Source organism: Tiliqua scincoides, chromosome 4 (genome assembly GCF_035046505.1).
Source record: "Tiliqua scincoides isolate rTilSci1 chromosome 4, rTilSci1.hap2, whole genome shotgun sequence".
In the NCBI taxonomy this organism is placed as follows: Eukaryota; Metazoa; Chordata; class Lepidosauria; order Squamata; family Scincidae; genus Tiliqua; species Tiliqua scincoides.
The window spans coordinates 105,585,804-105,610,676 of NC_089824.1; the positions used below are offsets into that span (position 1 = coordinate 105,585,804).

At 43.7% G+C, this 24,873-nt stretch overlaps 1 protein-coding gene across 1 annotated transcript in view; it reads right to left on the reverse strand.

The window, feature by feature from the left end:
* Positions 1–24,252, reverse strand: part of DIAPH1 (diaphanous related formin 1) — a 97,900-nt gene extending 73,648 nt beyond the window's left edge. The window contains exons 1-4 of the mRNA XM_066624521.1: positions 24,209–24,252; positions 5,909–5,935; positions 2,843–2,995; positions 1,890–1,991 (exon numbers count right to left, since the gene is read on the reverse strand). Coding sequence (XP_066480618.1) covers positions 1,890–1,991; positions 2,843–2,995; positions 5,909–5,920 — 267 coding nt within the window. The 5' untranslated portion in view covers positions 5,921–5,935; positions 24,209–24,252. The remainder of the gene's footprint in view (positions 1–1,889; positions 1,992–2,842; positions 2,996–5,908; positions 5,936–24,208) is intronic.
* Between the last annotated feature and the right edge of the window lie 621 nt (positions 24,253–24,873).

Here is a 24,873-nt window from a genome sequence, read left to right on the forward strand (position 1 = left end):
ATACACCAACTTGAAAACTGTAGAAGCTCAGCTCTTTGCAGGGCAGTTAGCAGCTATCTGATTTTTTTTAACAGCTTGAAGCAATTTGTTATCTGATCTTTCCATCACCAGTGTTTTCATTGGAGGTCCTGCAAGACCCACTAGAAATCCAGTCATAACCCATAGTTTGAACAATGCTCTTCTAACCAATATACCACATTGGTTCTGTGTAGAGTGATTCTGAAGTTCAAATTCATTGGGATGATTTCCCTGCCTCCCCACATTTTGTGTCTTTTCAACTAAGACACACTCTATAAAAAATTTCACAGCCAGCTGTTCTGCCAACACAACATACTGAGAGGAGAGACAGTGACAGTTGCAGATTGTGTACTTCAAGTTTCAGAGAGAATGAGAAGCTTTGTTTAATTAAGACTGTTGGAGAGCGGTTAGCCATTCAACATCATTTGTGCAAGTCTCCCATTAATGCCATTATCTCTTCAAAACCATTGTTTGAGTATACTTCCAATTAATGAATTGAGCATGGGCAAATGGAAGTTTAAAAGGAAAAGTTATAGTTAAGATTATGCACTATTTAATAAAATGTGTACAAAGTATACTCCTTAAGTTTCATTCAGATGTTCATTTAAAATTTGAAATGAATTTTATAGAAAAATATTAGTACTTAAAATGTATCTTAAACCAAAACTCATTTTGCCCAAAGTGCATATAAATTCAAAAAATTATACTTTGTTTTGAAGCAGGAAATGTGTTCTATACATTCACTTGTAGAAGGGACAACTGGTGATGGTTTGGCAAAGCAGCAGAAGGTAAGTTTAGAAGTTGGGCCCTAGCTTGAGAAATTTAAGCAACCCTACCTCGATATATGACTTTTTTTTGCTTTTATTATAGTCTTTAGTAAACAATGGGGATACTGCAGGAAATTCCCCACTCTCAAAGATAGTTATTCAATCTTTTATATAAGCACATTATAAGGGGTTTACACACACGATAAGCCCTTCAATAAAAATGGGGCAAAATTGGTGCAAATGATGAACAGTTCTGAAGTCTTTATAACAGAGGGCATAGCATGGATACAGACACCCACAAAATGATACCTAATATTAGGTAATATTAGGAATATTAGGTACATAAATGAATAAACCCAAGCACTGAATACACCTGATTGTTGCCATTATTTTCACTAATTAGCGTGCACACTTTGAAAAGTGTACAGCAGCCCTTTATAATGCTCTTCATTCAGGAAGCTTTTTTAAAAAAATCCTGCTTCAGTTAAGGTTGGCCAATAACACGACTTCTCAATCCTTGTAAACCGCTCCTGAGTGTTTATCCAAAAGCTTTTTCAGTGTTTAAAGTGCTTCACCTATTTGCTATAATTCTTATAAAATAGCTCTGTAAAGAAAGCAAGTCCTTTATTTCACCTATATTGCAGGTGAAAGGGAAATGGGTTGCCAAAAGCCACCTCGGGCCCAATCCTATCCAACTTTCCAGCATAGATGCAGCCATGTCAGCAGGGTGTGCGCTGCATCCTGCAATGGGGGGAGCAGTCACAGAGGCCTCCACAAGTTCGTTACCTCGGGGTTACATTGTGGCTAGATCAGCACTGGACAGTTGATGGAACTGAGGCCCTAGGAAATTAGTGGCCAAGATTTAAACTGGGAATGATCAATGTCACACACTCAGTCATTAAAGATACACCCACTTATTACGACTGACTCTAACTCATCCCCCAGTTCTCAATTTCTTGAACAGCCACTGCCTGAATAGCAGGTTTTGAAACTTGGGGTTTTTAGAAAGTCACTTCCATTGCAGCATAGGGGACAGCAGTTAAAAGAGAAAAGGTCTCTGGAGTGTGATCAGTAAACCTCAGCTTTTGGAAGACAAGAACTCACAGCTTTGGATGTATGCAAGTACTGGGACACCATCTCTCTCTTGATGGCAATGTCCTTCTCTCTGAGAGGCTGCTGTTTTTCATCATTTAGATTCATATCCAGCTGTTGAAGAAAGCAAGAGAAAATATTTTCACCAACAGAAGAAATGCTTCTCTTGTCAATACATTAAGACAGAGGCATCCTGCTTCTGGTCTTTTCTTACCTTTTCTCACTCAATAGCCTCTCTCCCCTCAGCTAATTCTGGCATTGTGGCATTTGTTTTCTTTTGACAAAAACAGGTCAAAGTTCCTTCATTCCAAGAGAAGGCGGAAGATTTTTGATATCCCAGACACGTCAAACCTCATATTATTAGGAAGAATGTTAGTATGCCACTTTTTAACAAAAAGTTCTCACGGAAAAATGAATGAGAACTTGCCTGCCCCAAAAGGGTTCACAGTCTTTAAAAGGTAAGGAAAACACCAGCAACAGTTCTGGTGCATGCTCTCCTCATGCTAAATATTAGGATTAAAAAGAGTCACCACTTCAAAAACACACCTCTTTGCTCAGTAGGATTTAGAAAGAGCAGAAGGAGGAAGAGAACAAAGAGCCACCGTCAAGAACACAGCCTATAAGGTAAGTGGTCTTTTAATCTTGCCATTCTCAGGGCCATATTGCAACAGCATTTCAGGTTCAATGTTGAAACAAGTTTCTGTACTACAAGACAGGGACACTGCCTGGACACACTGTTCTTCTGTTTGGCTTCTACTGCTCCATTACTCATAGGACCCTAAGCTATGCTTCTCTTTTGAGAATCTATCATAACATGCCTTTTGTCTTGGAAAGCTGCAAGTACTGATCTCCAACCATCACCCAATGCACAGTTAAGCCATTTCTTAGCCACAACAGGGATCAAATGTATACACCTGTGGGCTAGGCAGAAATGGGTTAAAACAGGAAGGGACACTTTAACTTACCAGCATCTGCTCAAAGAGGACAAGCACATCATCATCCGAAATCTCCTGCAATATTGGACCAGAAACATCTGAACATCCAGCAGAAGAATTCCTATGAGCCGCATTAGGTTTTTCTTTCTCCTTCTTTATCCTCATACTGGTGAATCTCTCAAGCTGAATAAGAAAAGAAATGCCACATTTTACATCCACTATACCCAATTCTGCAAATCATGCCACACACTCTGGTCAAAATGTATTTGCACATGAAGGAAATGTTAACAGTAGGGAGATTATAGTTCGGAGCATATTTGTAAAAGCCAGTCCAGGCTCATTAATGGATTTGTAAGCTTAGGGAAATCACTTAGTACTGTTAAAACTTGTGAAAATATCATTGAGCCTCCCAAGTACAAATGACACATAGCCTAATTCTTGTGTCTTATTTATTCTCAAAACGTATGTCCTGTTGTTTTTATAAAATACGCAAAGCAAATATCAATACAAAAGTTAATACAATCAAAACACGAAAAAATTAACCAAAGTCCCATAATCAAAAGTAGAAGGTAGCAAAAAGAATCCAATCAAAGTAGCAGCACAACTGTCAACATAATAATCAGCCACCACCAAAATCTTGCAAAACAGCCACATTTTCACCATATAGCAAAATGTTAACAGTGATGAGGGTCACTCTCAAAAGGGCATTCCAGAACAATAACACTGCATCGGAGAAGGTCCTGTCTCTCACTACCACTTGCTGAACTTCAACCACAGCAGCTGGTTGCATGGAACAGGACCACCAATGTTGACCAGAGCATTATAGAAAACAAGCTCCTTGAAATGGGTCCAGAAACAAACAGGTAGCCAATGGTGACGGTCCAATACAGGAAATGCATGTCCTACCATTCTGACCCAATCTGAGATTTATCTAGATCACTTATGTGACCCCAATTTGGGAATGAAACTACCTTGGTCATCCTGGTAGATCACCCATGCTGGGAACTAGTGCACCCAGGCTTATTCTGCTAGACTTCTTGGTAACTTTCGATACCATCAACACTGTATCTTTCTGAACTGCCCACCTGGGTTGGGTTTGGGAGGAACCTTCCTGGAGGGTAGATTCCAGTACAAGGGGAAGGGAAACTACTGTTTGACCCCTTGGCCTTTGAATTCCATCTTGTTTCCCATGCTGTTTAACATGTATACGGAACTGCTGGGAGATGGAGCAGAACTTCTGGACATGTTCAATCCCATAACAAGGTGGAAGCCAGACTTGAAAAGATCTAGATCAGTGATTCTCACACATCAGGACCTACTTTTTAGAATGAAAATCTGTCAGGACCCTTCGAAAGTGACAACATGAAGCAGGAAAATTTTTTCACAATCCTAGACTGCAATCCTACCCACACTTACCCAGGAGTAAGTCCCATTTACTATCACTGTTAAAATAATGTACATAGTAGCTTATTAAAAGTACAGGTCTGTAACATTTCCCCAAATGCAGTCACATATCATGGGAGAATCAAGTTTAATATATTAAAAACAAAATATTGAAATGAATGGGGACCCACCTGAAATTGGCTCATGATCCACCTAATGGGTCCCAACCCACAGTCTGAGAAACACTTATCTAGATAATTAGTTCCTTCCAGAAACAAAAAGGTCATTGGATTCCATGATACATTCAAATATCAGGCTCAAGAATGGAACGCTGGGTACTGGACAACAGCAGTTTAAATAAGAGGAGTCTAAGCATTGGTAGTTTTTTTCCAATAGGAAGCATACCACTGCCTTCTTCAGAACAGTTAATCTGACACTCTCTCACTGAGGCATTACAACCTCTGTCACCAAATTAAAATGTCCTTTCTGGCTCATTAAGGCAGCTAGATGGGGGACAAAGTCAAGCACATACCCCATAGGTCTCACCTCAGCATCAATTCTATCCACATTCTCAGGTGGAACAAGTTGAAGGTATCCACAGTAACCTGATAAATGGGAGCAGTTGGCACTTCCAAAATAGCCTCCAAAAAGTAGAAGAGCCCAAGTGTGTCATCGCATCTGCAATGGGCTTTACAGATTGATCAAGGTGGGTTGCTGAGCATTTTTCCCCCAAGGGCAATGCCCTCAATCAGTGACCAATCTTGACTTCAACTCTGCATTTCTCCATTGCAAATATCAATCAGGACACTGACAGACCCACAGCCAACATCAGCAGGAAAATTCTGATGGAAATTTCCATCAGAAAATCACTTGGATTCATCAGCCTCTGGGGGACAAACCATCCTCCACTACTATGACACAAATATAGGGTGGTATCCTGACAACTGCTTCTGCTTTCAGGAGCTCCTTCCACAAATGGAAGCTTCCTCTGTGAAAGAAATTTCACTGTAGAAGGGATCCTTGTGGATACACATGGGCCCTTTCCACCAGCAGAATGTCCCTTTAGTTCCCAGCGGAAGCTTCCAACAGCTGAAATACTAGCCAGGTTGCCGAACACCATCCATGGATGCAGAAGACCATATGAATGTAGTTTTTCTTTTTTCTGAAGTCCTTGAAATGCTGTGATTGGGAGATGAACCACCACATCAGGGTTACAAATGAAATTGTTTCCCCCAAGTAATCACCATACACCAGTAAGCTACAGTACAAGGTGACACAAGTTTGCAGTCAATATAAAACATGGTATTTCAGGAAGAGATCTGCAAAGAGACAATAGCCACACAAGCACACCCCATGCAAAAAGGGCCACATGCCACACAGAAAACCAGTTAGCACCTCATCAAAGCATCTGCCCCTACATGACATGCTAACAAGCACAGTACAATCAAGAAGCTGGCAACTATGGAAGGCAGAAAGGGTGGCCCATATAGCTCTTTAGGAAACAAACAATACAACAAGCAGGTAACAGATAACAGAAGAATTAAAAAATCATGTAGCATGTGCCCCTACATGACATGCTAACAAGCACAGTGCAATCAAGAAGCTGGCAGCTAAGGATGGCAGAAAGGATGGCCCATATAGCTCTTTAGGAAAGAAACACAACAACAAGCAGGTAACAGATAACAGAAGAATTAAAAAAAAAATCGTCCTTACTTCATCTGCCATCACCCGCTTCAGATTCTGTAATTTGAAAATATAAATGGATTAGTGACACAGAAAAAAAAAAATCCAAGATCCCTCTGCCAAAAAAGAGCAAGGAAAATACATGAAGTTTTCTAATGTGGTATTTCCCCTTCTTTAAAAACCACACACACACACACACACACACACACACACACACCACAGTGAATAAAAATTCCCAAATTCTGTGTCTGTATTCATGAGATCTTATTCAGCAAAAAGTACAAATGAGTCAAGACCCAACTGAGTATTTGCACTGATTTTTTTTGAAAGAGCTTAGACCAGTTTAAAGAAGAGACAGTAAAGAGCCAGGAACAAGATGGCAAATTCTACAAAACAGTGCAGTACCGATGCTTATATAGAAGTGTTTATGGCTGGAAGAATATAGCCCTCCTGTGCTCTCAAATCATGTTTAAAATGCAAGAATTTTATTTACACAGGAATGGAACCGTGAGTTGGTCACAGGTATGCCCTGGGTCACATACAGCTTGTTAAATATTAGGACAACAAAAGGAGAGCTTTCTGGAGTGGAAATTGTGAGACAGCAGCAAGTAGGAAAAGGAGGGGGCCATTCACAGAAAGAGAAAGAAAGCACTGGCAAAGAACCTCTCAGCTGACACCACAATAGGAAGTAAAAAATCATTTAGCAGTACATGTCATCTGGAGATACAGGATTACATTGTGCTTTTGTCTGATACTTCAGAAAACAGGGAAGATCTCCAATGCCAAAAAGGTACTTCATTAAGTGCAAGAAAACTAATTATTCTAGAGCACTTCACACTCTCCAAAGAAATGTAATGCATAGCTAAGCAATACTGGCCCTCCACAAGCAGTATCAGTCTCCCTTGTACACTGCAACATGCAGTAGACAGGACTTTACAAAATGAAGGCACATGCCAAAACTGCCATCATATACAAAGAAATAAGAAAATAAGAGTCAGCATTTGAATCAACGAAGCAGTTGTTGTTTTTCACCAGAGTCAGGCACATTCTTTATTCACTTCCACTAAAATCAACCGTTCTTTAGAGTATTCAACTTGGCTAGAAATCAGCCGTTTTCAACCACTGACGTGGCACACTGGTTTGCCATGAATGGTCTGCAGGTGTGCCGCAGGAGTTTGGGGGTGGGTCATTTATTAGTAGGGCCATTGGCGATGAGAGCCGCCCCCCCCCAGCAACGTGGTGTCACTTGTCAATTGTCCAAAAAGCTGATGGTGTTCCTTGACAATTTTAGTACCTTGTCAGTGAGACAAAAAAGGTTGAAAAATCACTGGGCTAGATTGTGCCCTATATGTGCAAGTAAAGCGACGGCATCTTGCCTAGATGCCTTTAAGAGGGGATTGGATAAATTTCTAAATGTTCATCATGGGTTATAAGTCATGGTAGGTATGTGCAAGGTAGAGGTAGGCTGCCTCTGATGGCCAGATGCAGGGCCTTCCTCAATCTGATCAGTGGCAAAAGGAATCCTCTCCACATGTAGTACTAGCAAATACCTAGGCAAGGCGTTGGTTCCAGTTTCAGAAACTTCTTCAAGTGGTGAAGAAATGCTGTTTACTGGTCTCTATAGCAACCTGATGAATGTCGCCACCCTTGCTGAGTTAGTGCTGCCTTTTCTGCCAAGTGGAAGCTGTAACACTGGACCAGCAGCACAGAAACTGTGAGCAGCTTTGGGTGTGCCCAAACTCCACAGGCAAATCTCAAGTGCAAGCAGGAAAAGGGGAAAAATATCTCACCAGAGGGAGGGTGATCAAGAGGACAATAGAGGGGTGGGGTATCCCAAGCAATGGGACAAATGAAGACCCAAGAATAGAGGTGGGTGAAAACAGCGATAACAAAATACACATAACACTGCTTTCTGCACTTCTCATTTGTTTTTAAAAAACTGTTTTACTTGGTTTTCAAATTAATTATTTAATAGGGGGCGCAAGGGTGATGACCGTGACTGCATCTGCCGACACTATATCACCTATACACACACACGCATCTCTATAGTGGTATAGTACAAACTTAAGTGTACTAGGTGATTTACCTAGTACATTTTTAAATCAATTGATAATTATAATTGCACTTGCTGCACTTCTAACTTTGGAAAACACTGAAATTTACAAAAAAAACCACAGTCAACAGTTTTTTCTTCCACCTCTACCAATGAAAACTTGCTGGGTATAGGAGTGCAGCGCACATTGACCTGCCACATCCCTCCAGCAATGTTTACAGCTCAGTTGGCCAAAGTTCAACATATCACAACAGGAGAACCTTCGCAAAGACTGACATTATTTTCATTAGATACAGTCAGTTCCCTTTATATGCAAATCCACTATTTGTGAATTTGCTTATCTGTGAGAGGCAGAATTGCCACCTACCCTCATTATCTGCGACTCTGTTCTCATTACCTGCTAATACTGTGACAGTGAACGAGAGGGGGGAAATGACGATGACTCAGTACAACTATGAGCAGGCAGCTATGGGTGAGAGAAGTTGTAGAAGAGACAGCGGTCTCCTCACGAGCAGAAGGCAACAACAGCACTGTGAGGGGGAGAGGAAGAGACACCTATACAGTACACAGCTAATGGGAGAGGGGGTTGAGGTAATCACGTCCAGCCAATTATACTCCTTGTTTTTTAGAAATTTGACTGGATTTGGTCAATTTTCCACATCAGATGGGCACTGGTATTGGCCCATGGAGAACTGGACACATTTGTGTCCATTTCCAGATTCCCCCCTCCAAAAAAAACAACCCTGGAGAGCCACTGCCTGTCGGTGTAGTATACAATACTGAGCTAGATGGACCAATGGTCTGAATCAGCAACAACCATAGTGTATGAAACAACAACAATGGTCTGAAACAACAACAATCATATATTCCGTTGTCCCTTGATTAACCAAAATGATTTCCAATTGCGCTAGCATATTCGCCAGCAAGAATGAAGTTTCTGGCTGTTTGGGATTAGAGTATGATTTCACACATTGCTAAGTTGGCCTAGAAAATCAATATGCGGTCAGTTTTATACCACATATAGAAGATCACATCCTCAAGCTCCACATTAAGCCATCGTCACTGTAATGATCTGAGGTATGTAGCTGAATGGCCTGGTCTGTGAAATAAGAAATATAAAGGTTTATTTTGAGAGGATTTGGGAGGAAGCAGGTGTTTAAATGGTTATATGATTTTATAACCATGGTCATTACATTTAATTTTGAACAAATAATTTTGTTGTCTAATAAAGAGATTCCTGATAGCAGTATATGGATCTATGACACAAGCCCTACCTTCCTCTAACAGTGTGTTTTATTGGTAGAGATAGATGGGTCAAAACTCAGAATCAGACTAGAATAATTGGATGGTGAGACTGTTAAGAAACCGTTTAAAACAGCATAACTTTTTAACTGGCTGTTAATAGACATATACATTGTTCAGAACACACCGTCAATGGTTATGTAACACTCACTACATATACCTTAATGCTTTTTAATAGAGCTGTTACATACTCAGCGGTGGAGGCAAATCTGGGGTGGGAGACTGATCCCAAACATACCGTTTAAACATTCACTGGAAAGGGTGGAGATGTTGCTGGTGGTTTCTAATCCATGTTTGTTTGCGAGTATGAGACTGGGAGTTCATTACATTAATAAAAATAATGTAACAAGAAACACATGATTGTGAAAATTATTCCCGTATTGAATTTTTGAAGGGAGTAGTTTCTTCACAAGTTTATCTAAGGGCCCAGTCCTATCCAACTTTCCAGCTCTGATGCAGCTGCAATGCAATCCTGAAGTCAGGGAACAAATGGTCCCTTACCTTGAGGAGGTCTATGTGATTGCTCCCCAACTGCAGGATGCAGCACACACCCTGTAGGCATGGCTACATCAGCACTGGGAAGTTGGACAGGACTGGGCCCTAAATGGGACATTGAAATTAGATTCTTCCAATGATCTTTTATAATACGTAACTGTCATTATCTCAGTTAAAAAGCCATATGCATTATCCTTCTATGCAACACTCAATATTTGTATCCACAAATATTTCTATACACAATATGTATTTTGTATCCAAAAATATCCACAAGCAGTATCTGAACACCACCAACAAAATCAGAACATCGAAACAAATTCTGAAACAGGCATCAAATCAGCAAATAAAACATTTTTCTTATATGCATATTTGTCCTATTTTTCATATGATCACATATGATCACTGACTTTCCATCAGTAGCTCTCCAAATTTTGGGGAGTGTTCACAAGTGACTTTTTAATGTTTAATCTTTGGGTTTAGGGGAGGGAGTCTTTTCATAGACACTGCTGGCCTAGTTGGGTGGCGCCTCTCTTGCCCCATGAATTCATATCTGAGTAAGCCATACACTCGACACTGCTTGTGGTTTGAAGCACAGGAAACAAACTATCACCCACAAGACTCAAAGTAACGGAACAGGCTGCAGTGATGAAAAAAGTCTCCAACATGAGGCAAGCCACCTTGACAGTGTTGCACAGAAGCAATGGGACCCACTATGTGTCTCATGGGACGTTTAAAAAAAGAGAGAAAAACTTCTGGAAACTTATGAAAAGCTTTATTCCTGTCTAACACTAGAGCTGCTCTATTACAGAGAAATGAAATCCTCCATCTTCAATTACCATAAAATTCTAAGGGCCCAAAATGAGATCAGAGGAAGACATGCAAATCTTTTCTAGCTATTGAGACACACAGAGATGGGTAGACAAACACCATTACCATGTAAAACAGCTTTATGGAACTATTCAGAGGTGTGAGGAAAAGCAAAGGTCAGTGTCCCTGTTGCTTCATCTTCATTACTGCGATGAACTCTAGACTATCTGGCTGCACTTCCAAATGTGCTGGAGAGCCACACACAGGAATGCATTATGCCAATTTTGGGAAGTATTAACTTAAGCAGCTGCCTTTACAATGGCCCTCAGACAAATACACAGGAGACTAGGCTTCACCAGCAAACATCTATCACATCACAAAATCAGCCCTGAGAGGTCTTAAGTACTTTTGGAAAGTAGCCAATGGCCAATTGCGCCAAAGTACCTCCTAGAAGCAACTTGGAAGCGTGGCACAGTGGCTAGAATGCTGGACTGTGACCCGGGAGACCCTGGCTGAACTCCTCAGGAGTAAGTCCCATTTACTAACATTGTTAAAAGAATATACATGGTAGCGTGTTAAAAATACAGGTCTGTAACAATTCCCAAATGCAGTCTCATACAATGGTAGCATCAAGTCTGATATATTAAAAATAAAATACTGAAATGAATGGGGATGAAGGGGGACCCACCTGAAATTGTCTCATGACCCACCTACACAGTTTGAGAAACACTATTCTAGACATTTTGAAACAGGGAAAATGACAAGAGGAATGGGGCATGCAATATTTATTTTCCTAGGTCCATACTACTTTAAGAACATGCAATACATCATATATAACTTACTCAGCACATAAAATTGAACTGTTTCATACATTTCTGAAAAGTATAAATGACTTGGTCCAAAAAATTACAAATTTGCCCAGCGTTAGAGGTGGAGCTAAAAGGTGCTGCACCCTAAGGTAACAACAAAATGTATCCTGGTCTGACATTTGGGAAAGGAAAGTTGACAATGGATATCACCAAAATCATAGAAAACAAATATAAGCTCTCTTTGTTTGTTTTATAAGCATGGAGACTCTCCAAGCTCACAGAAGCTGGCAAGGCAGGCCAAATACTCTTCACAAACAAATGGGGGAGGGGGCCATACCAGCTCACAAAATTATGCAGAGCCTGCATGGGTCATCAGTGAACTTACCATCAGAGCCAACAACCTAGATGCCTGAAAAGAGACAGTGACCCTCAATTTACAATTTAAAGTACACTGAGGCCTGACCACACATACTACCAAGAAATGTGGTGAAACATTCCCCTATAAAGGAGCATAGAAATATTACAGATGGAGAAATCTCCTACACAACTAGATCAGCTGAGTCTCTCCAAAATATTAGCCAGTGAAATTGTTTGTTGTAGAGTACCAAAAAAAAAAAAAAAAGCTAATAATGCTGGGAACAAATTACAGGGGATGTCAAGACTCAACCCAGGAGGCCCTTGGTTCAAGGGTCCCTAATCTGTGTATCACCACAGACTAGGATAGGGGTAATCTGGTGATCCAGAAAAGCCAATCCCTTGCTTTTTATTTTATATTTAAGTGTTTATATTTAAGTGTTTTATATACTTCCAATGCCTGCTAAAAATGTAACATTGCCAGAAATATTGAAGCAAAAGGAAAACCTAATATTTTTTTAAAAAGTTTGGGAACAATGTATCCTACAAAAGTTAAGATACTTAAATCCTATTGATGGGAAAGGAACTTAAAGTACAACACAATCCTAGACATGTCTACTCAGAAGTAATTCCCATTCAGTTAAATGGGACCTGCTCTTGACATCTCAAGTAAGTGGGTTTAGGATTTCATCCTTATTCATGATTACTCTGTGTAACTGATTTCAATGAAGCTTAATCAGGATTCACTTTCATAGGATATAGCTCAATATAATTTATTTGAGAATTCCATAGCCTATTCTCCACTCTGAAGTCTCTCAGAGCACCAAACAATTACAAGACACACACAGTTTTAACTACAATTTAAAACAATACAATAATAAAACAAAACAGCCAGGATATGCTAGTGACCGCAAGCATATCCTGGCTGCAATATTTGCTTTTGTTGTCTAGTGACAGCAAGGTTAAACAGAGTCCTAACACTAAAACATCTAAAAGATGTGCAGATATCAACCATCTTCACCTGGTACTGAAAAGACATCAAACTCAGTGCAAAGAGAATGGGCTTGAGGAGATCAGTCTAACACTGGGGCACTGCAACTCAAAATACCCTGCGTGGGTGGGGAAAGGCTAGCTTTCACAGGATACTTATCCTATTTAGCTGATCACGCAGGAAAAGATGGCAGTTGAGGTACCCTGGTTCCTAGTTAGGGTTTCGGAAAGTGAAAAGTGTCGCTTTTGAACTCTCCCCAGAAATCCACAGGGAGTCAGCAGCACTACTCTGGGATTGACAAAATATTCTCTTTACACCCAATCAAAACTAGCTGCTGTTTTGTACCAACCGAAACTTCCAAACTATCTCACACACAATGCATTGCAGAAACCCAACGGTAAGTTACAATATTTATTTTCCTTTCAGATATATACTAGCATGCGCACAAAATCTGAAATGCAGTTATAATTGAAAATGGTTGAAAGAGCAAAGCAATGAAAGTAGTGGATGAAAGTCAGGGTAAAGTAGATGAAAGTCAAGGTATTGCTGTCAGCAGGTTTAGAATTTTCCCAAAATAAAATGAATTATGCATAAACTTGGGTAAAGTATAATCACAGTATTGAGGACTATCAGTAATTCTGGATATTTAGTTCAACTTTTAACATTACTGATTTCTTCAGCAGCATCAACCGCTACACGAGGCAATTCAGTTAAGATAATGACACACCAAAACGTTGTATTCTTCCATTCATGGAAGAAGCTCCATTTGTATTTTGCATGTGTAATATCTCACACCTTCCTCAAAAGTCTGTTTCTGAGGGTTGGGGTACACTAAAAAGCAGATATTTGGGAGATATAAGCTGTAGAAGGAAAGGGAAAATAAGCAAAAACACTGCTCGTCCCTCTGACATTATGGAACTTCATTGGCAAATAGAAGATTTCAAATACAGCCCACAGTTTTCCACTCTGTAAACAAACTTTGTGCTCATGCAGTCCCTCATCTTTAGAATGCTTCACTACAATTAGCAATTCCCACTTTAGAACAAACCATAGTTTGCTGATGCATCCAAAACAACAACTCATACTAAGAGCCCAATCCTTAGCTTAGTGCGCCGGCACTCCGCCAGTGGTAACCCAGCACCTCTCGGCATTGGGGTACCACTGGGCGAGCACAGGAACTCTGCCACTCAGCGGTCACGTGGACCGCCAAGCAGCAATGAGGTAGGTGGAGGCATAGAGGAGGTATTCCAGGGCAGGGGGAGGCAGCATTCCACAGGAGGGAGATGGGACCCAGACTTTCTGTGTCAGGCTCACCACCTGACATGGAGGTTCTTGATTCTCCACTGACCTTTGGGTCGGCGGAGAATCAAGTATCCCCATTGCAGGGCTACTCACAATACCCAGAGGAAGGGGACAAAAGTCCCCTTCTCCCGAGGAGCTGGCAGCAGCTGCCTGCATTGTGCTGGTTGCGGCAGCAACAAAGAAATGCAATCTTGTTTGTAGCCTTACAGCCCAGTACTGAAGTACCCAGGGCACAGGGTTGCAGTGGCTCTGAAAATGAGCAACCAAACTTTGTTTAAATGGCATGATAATGGCTTTCATGAAGCAGCCAAACTATGGTTTGTATTTGTCAGTTCAGATGGAATGAAAGGTATGGTTTCTGCAAAAGAGGAAGGAACTGTCTTGAGTGTGCAAGGGACAGAAAAGAGCATGAGAGCACAAGGCTTGTTCATGCAGCATCAACCAAACTGCCAAAGTATCCCGATCGCCTAATTAAAAGGGTGATCGGAGTTTGTTTGGCCTGGCCTGGGACACAAGAGTCCCTCCCCAAGGGGGCGTGGAAGGGGGCTGGGTCTGGCAGCTACAGCAGGCCTTTTAAAGGGTGCGGGACTCAGCCCCTCCTCCTCCTTTACACGTGGGCACCGTGGGAATACCCACCCGCCCGCCCTAGAGGCAGTCTGAGTCTAACTGGTCGCGGTTTGGGGCCGGGTAGGAATTTTTTGCTGCCTGTCAAGATTGGCCGACAGGCAGGCAGTTTTTTCGCCTACCCCAGACTGTCACGGGCCAGGGGGTTGCACCCCCCCCCCGTTTTCAGCTGCCATTGGTCACTTTAAGAGGGAAGGTGGTGCAGGTTAGGAGGTGTGAATGGGACTCTGGGCATGCACCTTCAGGCGGCATAGGCAGGGCAGAACCCTATTTCAGTCCTCAGGGGCTCAGCGGCACAAGGACGTAGATGGGGCCCTTGCAGGGACCGCGGGGCACACCTCAGAGGCTCAGCGGCTCGAGATGGCGAAGTCTGCGGTCCAGCTGCCTTCCCCTTAAGGGACAGACATGGATGAGGCGCGCCGCCCAGCAGTGGGGCGCAACTTGGAGTCAGGTGCATGCCTGCCTGGGGGCAGAGGTTTCTGGTACCACCCAGAGGTCCCAACCCGCACCACAGGGGCTTCCGCTGCCTCGGATGCTGCAGGTCTCAGCCTCCTCTTCTCTTGTTAATGTGAAATAAAGTGGCCCTTTCTCCCATATCTGTTGTCTCGAGTGTTCATTGGACAGTGAGGAAACAAAATGCTTTTGTCAGGTTTTCACTTCATGAAAGCCATTATCATGCCATTTAAACAATAAATGAGATTCTTGAAAACACTGCCATCTCAAGTTTCCTCTGATCATTGTTTCTGAACTGCCACATTCATCTTCAGTGTTCACACAGATTGAAACAAGCCTCTCAACTCTTTAGCACTGGGTAGTTTCCTGACTCTGTAGGAGTCACATGCTAAAGAAGGTGGAGGAATCTGAGCAGCTAAGACAATTGTTAAATGCATTCTGAAGCAGTAAGGGGCAGCTAAAACAATACTTTCAAATACAAAATAACAGCATTTCAGTCATCATTCTAAAATATCTTTTTTTAATTTTCCAAAAAAAAAAAATTGCAATGGAAAAATTGAAACAAGTTGTAAAACACCCACATATGAAATAAAAAGTTTCACCTTCCCATTTGTCCAGATCTTTGCAGGCCTGCTGGATTTTCTCAGCATAGGGTAATTTGTTGTTGAGAAGAACTATTAGGCTGCTCCTCTGCACTTCCATACCTCTACCTTCTCCCTGCCAATTATTGCATGTGCACTTGCTACATGGTTGATTTGCCAGCACTTCAGATCCTGCTGTATTCAACTGGACAGCACAACCACAGTTCTGGTACAAGCCTTGGCTCTGGCCTCCTATGCGGGCCACAGCCTCTTTCCCTGTCCATCTCCTCTATCCAGGCCTCTCTTATACTCCGGATTGAGCATCTAACAACTGAAAAGTAGCAAGATGTTATCACCCAGTGTGTCAAAGTCAGACAGGCACATCTTCCCCACTGTCCAATCCCTCATCGTTATATATATTTGTCGGCAATCCCTGTTTAAGTCACACCCCCAGATTTTACGCAGCTGGCCATGTCTAAAGGAACAGTTGCTGCAAGCTTAAGAAAAAGACATGTTTTCAAACACTGCAGCTTTATTGGTAATCATGAGCAGACAGCTAACTGAAAAAGCTCATGCGGAAAAGGCACTCTTGTTTGCAATTCTTCCGAGGACCAATCTGGATATGACACTGGTAGCCACATACACTGTTCACATACCTGTCTTATATATAAAGGGTCTAATTTTATCAACAGTGGCACACAGGTTGTCACGGACTCCCAAGAGAGTGCAGATTGAGTCAGGGAAAGAACACCTAATACTTAGCATGCTCACCCCTTTCCTTTGTTGCTGCTGCCACCAGCCCAGGCCATAAGACTAGAAAGAAGGGGGGGGGAGATCAGGGAAACACAGAGGGTTCATCACAGATGAGAACTGGACATTGCCCATCCCTGCCTTGCCTCCCTGCACTTCTTCACTCCAAGAACTCTTCTTCCATTCTGGCATCAAAACAAAAAGTGAACTGTCCAGAATGAATCACTAGAGCAAAGGTGTCAAATATAAAACCTACAGAACAGACAAGGCCCACTAAAGCTCTTAATCTGGCCAATGGGATAATTGGGCTCCAAGAGCTGCCTATTCAGCAGCGCCACTTCTGCCGATCACCTCCCTTTGCAGAGCACTTCTCAGCTGCTGAGCTGTGAAGCCTCACCAGAAGAAGCACTACTGAAAGGGTGGCCTGTGTGATAATTAAGCTCTCCCACATCCTGAAAAATAAGACCAAAATTTGCACACTTTCTTTTTTCTCATTTGCAGCTAATGATTTTCTACGTGAGAACCAAGTGCTTACATTTCTGGTATCATCTGCCAAATGACATTGCTTCCTGCTTAATGATGTCATCTCTGGCCCTCCGCAGGCACCATGAATTCTATTTGACCCACAAAATGAAATGAGTTTGACATCCATGAGCTAAAGCAGGGGTGTCAAAACATAAGGCCCAAGGGCTGGATGCAGCCCTCAGGAGTTCTTTATCAGGCCCTTAGGCTCTCTCAGCACCACCGTCAACTTCTGTGCTGAGGTGTCATTGCTAAAAGGGCAGACCACATGATCATTTGACTCTCCCATATTTCGAAAATATGATCAAGATTTGTATATTTTGTCTTCTGTCATTTGAATCCGATGAGTTCCTAAGTGAGAAAAAAGTGCTTATTTTTGGTATTCATGATTCAATGACATCACTTCCTATTTAATGACATCACTTCCGGCCCATAGCAGGCATAATGAATACTATCCAGCCCTCTATATTAAACAAGTTTGACACCCCTGCACCAGAGCAAGGGTGGGGAAACATTTTGGCAGGAGGGCCATATCATCTCTGACACTGTATTGGGGGTCAGGGGGGAAAAGAATTAATTTACATTTCAAACTGAAATCAATTTACATAAATGAATACATTAGAGATGGAACTTATATTTTAAAAAGGACATTGATAAACTGGAGTAGGTTCGGAGGAGGGCACCTAAGATGGTGCACGGCCTGGAAATCAAGTCCTATGAGGAACAGTTAAAAGAGCTTGGTATGTTTAGCTTGGAGAAGAGAAGACTAAGAGGAGACTGATATCTGAAGGGCTATGAGGAAGAAAGAGGGGAGGATTTACTTCTGGCGGTTCCTGAGGGCAGAATTAGAACCGGTGAGTTGAAGCTACATGGAGTAGATTTACAGCCCAATCCTGAGCTGCCCGGGGCACCCAGGCTCAGCGGCACTGAGAAGGGCTACCGCCAGATCCTGCACCTTCTGAGCTACCGTGGGAGGCACCTCAGGAGAAGGGAACTTTCATCCCCTTCTCCCAGGTAAGGTAAGCAGCCCTGCAATGGGGCTAGTCATTTTACCGTCCACCAAAAGGTTGGCAGTAAGGTAAAGGCACTCATGTAGGGCGCGCAGCTCTACACAAGTGCACTGGATCCTGCGGAGCAGATCTCCATGGACCCACCTCCCATCCCTCTCCCTGGCACGCCTTCAGCCCGCCCCCCCTGCGTCACAACCTTCCCATCACGCCTCCTCCCCGCCCTCTCTCCACCCCCCACCGGCCTCCCCCCTCCCCAGAACACTTGAAAAGCCCTCTGTGACCTCACATCACTGGGGTAACTGAGCCAATGACAGTCAGCTGGACCAGAACAGATATGCACAGCAAGGGACATTATGACATTGGAGTGTCATAGCGTCATATGGAGTGTCATAGAGACAGTGGCACATCATGAGCCCCGCAAATGTGCCTTATGGCACGTTTGCAACAGTGCTCGGTGGCACAGAGCACAGGATTGGGCTCTTAGACTGGACATGAGGAAGAACTTCCTAACTGCTAATCTGCCCCTGCAGCTGTGGGCTTTCCCTCATTGGAGGTTTTCAAACAGAAGCTGGGTAGCCACCTGTCAGAGATACTGTGTTTCCCTGCCTTGAGCAGGGGGACTCGACTAGATGCTCTCCAGGAACATTTCCAACTCTATGAATTCCTAGCTTCAACACAAAGATGAAGCTGCCATAGAATTGCCTAGGCTCAAATGCTTTGAGGCAATGCAAAGTTGCTCAGAATCAGACACCCAGAGGTGGTCATCTTTGGACTCCGTATTTAGTACTTGTGCATTCCTTCTAGCTTCAAAAGCAAGCTATCCTTTGAAGATCAGCAGGTGTGACACAGGCTCTTACTCCTTTCCTCCCTAAGTCTGGCTCCAACAAAATTAAATCTTTTAACAAAGCAAAAACATATGACAAGTCTATAATCAAGGCCCTGATGCCCAAAGTTCCATTCAGGCAATATACCTAGGCAGCAATGCAGCATCTCAGTAAGACAGTAACATGCAGCCCAATCCTAACATGCACTGGAACAGGCAGGCCAAATGGCCTGAGCTGTATCCAGCACAAGTTAGGTGTCAGCTGGAGCACAACTCAAGGTAAGGGGATTTTTTCCCCTTTACCCCATGTTGCGTGCTAGCCACTCCTATGGGGCAACTCAGATTTGAGCCAGTGAATTCACTGACACAAGCAGCCCACATAAAGCTGATCAGGCCAGGAGTGGGGGTTAGGATGTGGCCTAAGGTGCCATGGCTGATCCTGAAACTCTCCCAAGCCAGATCCGCCTCCTGGCCCACCCACCCCTGCCCCAAAATGGCCCTCCCAGCCTCCATTCTACCGTCCTGTCAATTTCACCACCCATCCCCCGTGCCAGCCTCCCTTGACTGGTGCAAACTCACCCATTCCAGGTCCAGAATCAGCACAGGGAGGTCATGCATCCTTGGGCCCACATAGCCTTCTCACAAGGAAGCAGCAATGTGCTTTATGTGCTGCCACTGCCTATCCTATCCCTATCCTGGGTGCAGTTTGCTCCATTCTGCCCTCCCCCTGCCCAAAAATGCATCCTCCCCACCCCTGGAATGCCCTCCCACCACCCTCTCCCACCCCGTGCCACCTGGTGCAAACCTACCTTGCTCAACCAGAACAAGGATGGGATCTGCAGCAGCACAAGGATGTGCTGCAATGGCCTGCACCCAAGTCAGTGCAAACGTTTGCGACACTTGGGAGCCTATGCTGGTACAAGTCAAGGTTAGGATTGTGTCATAAGTACAACTTACAAATTGTGACATCATAAATACATTGGTAGACTTTGACCTAGCACATCTGGTTTTAAATCCAGTTTCAACCATGACATGCATTAAGGGGCATTGGTTGAGTCAACTTATCTACCTCATAGGGCTGTTGTCAGACTGAAGTGAGGAAAGCCCCTACATAGGCTGTCCTCAACTCCTTGAAGGGTTGATAAATAGCAGAAACAGTATCAGCACATGGTTTTCCTCCTCCATATTACCATACATCAAAGGGAAAGTTTCCCTGCCCCACTCCAGCTTTAAACAAGGGACTAAGTGCAGCAGAAGCATCAAAAGATCACTCTGTCCTTAAAATAGGACCATGCGCACCTAAAAGCATCTGTAGAACATAAACATCTTATCTAATCAATTTCAAAAGCTACCCAAAGTGCATCTTGATGGCATGTTCCAATGTCCATCTGTTCTGGTCATTCTGGAAATGTTCCTGATGCTTTCTCTCCCCCCTCCCCTTCAGAGTGAATATTTTGAGACTTAAAACTCCCAAGAGGACATACACAACCTGCTGGTTCAGCTTTGCTTTGTAGGTATTCAAAAAAAGTTTACTGTTTGTTGCTCTCCTAAACTTGTCAATGTCTCTCTTAAGGGAAGTAAGAAGAACTGGGCAGTTTACAAACTACTGTTTTCCTCTACATGAGACACAAACTTGCATTAATGATCCAAGAAGAGCACCTGTTTTACAACATTCTCATATTCAGTTTATGTGCAATTAGGATTCATATGTACTTAAAACTATTCCTTGTAGAACAGGCTTGTTACACACATGAAAAAGCTACCTGACATTTTTCTATGCAACTCTCAGTTTTAGTCTGTACATTAAGATGATGCACATCAGCAAACATTTTATGGCTTTATCTCACTGAACATTTTCAAAACATAGTGAGGGAAATCACTACCAGATGTTATGCAGTCCCAATAAACATAACTATAAAAAGATTAAACATTAGCGTCAGGCAAATGTTAGGCATCATATTTGATACTGATACTCTGTTTAACAGTGCTTCAGGTGAGTCACCTCTGCTACAAAACCACTTCTTGATCATTTAATCAGGACAGGAATACAATTGCCAATTAATAAAGTGAATACTCTTTCGGGCAGGGACCTGTTCCTGAAAAGCACCATGTAAACTACTGTGCACATGTGTACATACAGACATGCGCATGCACACAGACACACATGTGATTATGAGATACAAAGAAGAATGCAGAAATCTTAGTGCTTTGTGAAATGAAATCCATTTCAGAGTTTAAAATAAACTAGGGGGAAAAATTTACATGATTCCCTAGAAGATCTCATGAAGCCACAGAACAATCAGTTCAGAGCTAGAATTTATGCTCTATCACCCCAAATTCAGTAACATGCTTCAAACAAGTAACACAGTATAGGCATTAGCCTGGTATATCAAACAAAACCCAGCATCCCCCTTACTGCAGAAACTGAATTCTTGCCTATATTTCAGTAGGACTGGACAGTGATGTTGGATTGGTCTATGACTCACCTACTTTTAGCTGAAAACACCCTCTTAATGTTCCAGCTGCAGACAGGAAATCATTGCCAAAGCACCAGCACTGAAAATTTTCTAGTTCCTCAAATTTCAAACACACTTCTGAACTTTTTATAGTTTTTTGCTACTACTTAGCACTTGCACCCAACTATAGATATATTACTGATCCAACAGATATCACACTGCTTTAGAAAGCAAAGTACCGAAGAGTGAGCTATTCATGTAGAAACTATAGCTAAACACCCTAAACACCCACTGAGTTACTAAACCTCCTCTCCAACAATTCTCCCCTCAATTGTGCTTTGGATGTCACTAGCCAATCTGCCAATGATGCGCCAATGTCTCTATGACACTCCATATGACACTATGACACTCCAGTGTCATAATGGCCCTTGCTGTGCATATCTGTTCTGGTCCAGTTGACTGTCATTGGCCCAGTTACCCCAGTGATGTGAGGTCACAGAGGGCTTTTCAGGCTTTGGATCAAACAGACAACTGCTTACTAGCAACCTTACTAGGGAAGTTTCAATTCTGAGATCCACAGTCAACTTATGTTAGAGATAACCATAGAAGTACTGCATACATGATATGTTCTTTAGAATGACACTGGGAGTATCAGATAACAGGACTATTTTCACACTTTTTAAAAAGACAGATAGACTGATCAAAGGGATTAAAAGGAAGGTTGCCCTGCATTGGCCACTGCTCTAAGAATAATTTACCCTTGTATTCCCTCCTCCCACAAGGGGTCAAACTGTTTAACTAAAATGTGAATTCTGACAAGATTGATTGGCACTTCCAAAGCATAATTTGTGCAATAGCTGCAGGAAGCTGGGACTGAGTCCCTGATACATATATAGAAAGAATTCAGGAAGAGTCTGTGCTGCATTTCACACTGGAGGAAACCTGGTCAAAGACTCCTTCACTTATACAAGTAACCTGCTCAAAGCAGATAATAATGGGAATCTCTTCTGCCATTTACACTGATGGAGTGAAAAAGCTCCTTGTTTGCATCTTAGGGCAAAAGTAGACGTAGTGGTGGTTAGATCGAGCTGTCATCCTGCAGGATGGGGACTAACCCTTTTGCCCCATTATGTTTTTTCTCATCTAAATCTTCCCCCATTGCAATTTGTCCTCTGAGAGAAAACACAAAAATATCTGTTTTTGAATTATACCAAAAACAGACCTCCCACTTGTACTCAACCTTTCAACAGCAAAGAAGGTGGCTGAGGTATTTAATATGGAGAATCCTTGAGAACTGAAGGGCTGTGCTGGTCACCAGGCAGAACCTACAGCCTGTCACCTGCTTAATTTTTGAATGTCTGGCTCATACTGTGAATAAGATGTGCAAAGTGGTTGGGTTAATAAGTAACTGCCCTACTAGTCTCTTGACAGAAGCTACCAGGGACAGAGAAAAGCACAGGGTACAAAATTTGTGACTCTTTATTAGTCAAGCCTTCACCCAACAAAGATCCAGTTTCAGACTACATTTCTCATCCAAACAACCTTTGCTAAAGTCACAAAGAAATCATAAATGGGAAGTGAGCCATAGAAATCAGACTCTTCTGGCACAGAGAAAGGGACCAAACCCATTGGTCAAAGACTGAGGAGCGGACATTGTACAGCAGAGGATGGCAACCTTCTCTGCATAGGGTCCATCCATAGTAAGAATGCATGCATGTCCAACATGCATACACGAACCTCCCAATTAGGCCAGAAACCTAAGAAAAAACATGGGCATGGTGTGGAGAGACACATGCTCAGGCAGAGAATGATGCTCAATGGAAGCTTCTGCTCTTGGTCTGCTTACACGTAAAGTCTTAAAGAGGCAGAATTACAAACTTGAATTATTTTTTAGGATTAAGTGGGCCAGGCAGATATCTCTTTTTGGAACTACTGGCTGGATGATTTTGGGTGGCGGGCCAAATATGGCCTGCAGGCTGCAGATTGCTCACCCCTGTTTCACAGCAATTTCCACTGTTCCCCATACTGCTTTGTTTAACCCCTCCTTCTATCCCCAGATCCTTTCTGATACAGATGATCAGAAACCAAGGCAGCTGAAAGTCAGCTATCTCTTATTGCAAGTCAGACCACTGGTCCACTTAGTTCACTACTGTCTACTGACTGACAGCAACTCCCCAAAATCTCAAGGTCTCTCCCAATGTTCCTAATAAGGCTGACCTGACCCAGACCAAATGGCAGCCAGGTGAGGAATGCCTTTGGTGACCATTTGGCCAGCTTGGCCATTTGGATACCTAATTTTTATGGCATCTCTTTCACACTTTGATGCACGATCTGCATGAACGATTCATCCCTGTCATATAAAATGAGTTTGCACACCTGAAACTATAAGCCTGTATTTATTCACACCCTATGTAAGAAAATTAAGTCTGTTTTCTCCAACCTTACAGAAACTGCCACATTTTAACTGGAATCCCTGGTGTCACCCAGTCACCTGCCCCTAAATCTAGTCCTGCCTGCCTGCCTCCCCAGGTCCTCTCCACTGAAACTGCCAGAAATCAAGCCTGGAACTTTCCGCACAAGCTCACCCAAAACCAAGCCCACCCCTTGTCTGCCAAAAGCCACCAGCAAGCGAACAGGTCCTAAAGATAAGAAGTTTCCAAACAGCTCCCCCCAAGAAGAGTAGAGGTGTCAAGGAAGGGTCTGGCCCCTGGCGTGTCAGAGAGAGACTGAATCAGAGCCCGTTACTAGAGGGCACCGCCAATGGAGGAAGCCTCCCCTCTCTCGCTCCCTTTTCCACCCAGGAAGTTGGCGGGACCTCAAGTCGCCCCCGCCGCTGCCACTGCCGCTCCTCCCCCGGGGCCAGAAAGGACACCTGCCCGGGCAAGGAAGAGGCCCTGGCCGGCTCCCAGAGGGGTCAGTGGGCAGAGCCGGCCGCGGCTCCCGAGCCTCCGGCAGCCGGGCAGGTGCCCTTCCCCGGGCTGCCCCTGCGAGCACTCACGAATTTCCGGGACTTGCTTCCTCCTCCACCGCCACCTCCGGGGTCTCCCGCCATCACAGCAACCGAAGGCTCGTCGGTGCTCTTGCCCTTCTTCCTCTCGCGGCCGGAGAGGGCTCCGCGTGCGGCTCCGCTCCCACTCCCCTCCATAGCGCTCCACTAAGCCAGGCCCGCGCTCAGGTGAGGGGAAGCGCTCGCTGCACCGACGGCGCAAGCCGCCTCGGGCTCCGATGGAACCGCCGCAAGGTAAACGCTCAGCAGTAACACTAACAGTAACAGCAATGCAATAGCAGCAGCAGCAGCAGGGCTGCTTCAGACACCGGCGAAAGACAACAGCAGCAACGGCTGGCTCAGGCTCCACTCAAAACCCACGAGCCGGCCCCGGCACCAACCGTCCGCCTATCGCCAAGCAGTGCCTCTGCCTGCCTGCCTCGCTTCGGAATCCACGCCTGCCCGCGGCGCCACGCCCAGCACTGTGACGTCGGCATACGCAACAACGGGAGTGAGGAGGGTGGCGACAGAAAAGGCGAGAGTGACTCTCAGGCCGCGCTTCCTGGCTGAGCAGGCAGCAAGGCGTCCTCTCCCGCTGCTGCCTCTCTAAGCCCCAGCGAGTGGCTGTTGCTGGAGGGTGTCCCTTGCCCTTCCTATGAGCTCCTTTGAGGGCAAGG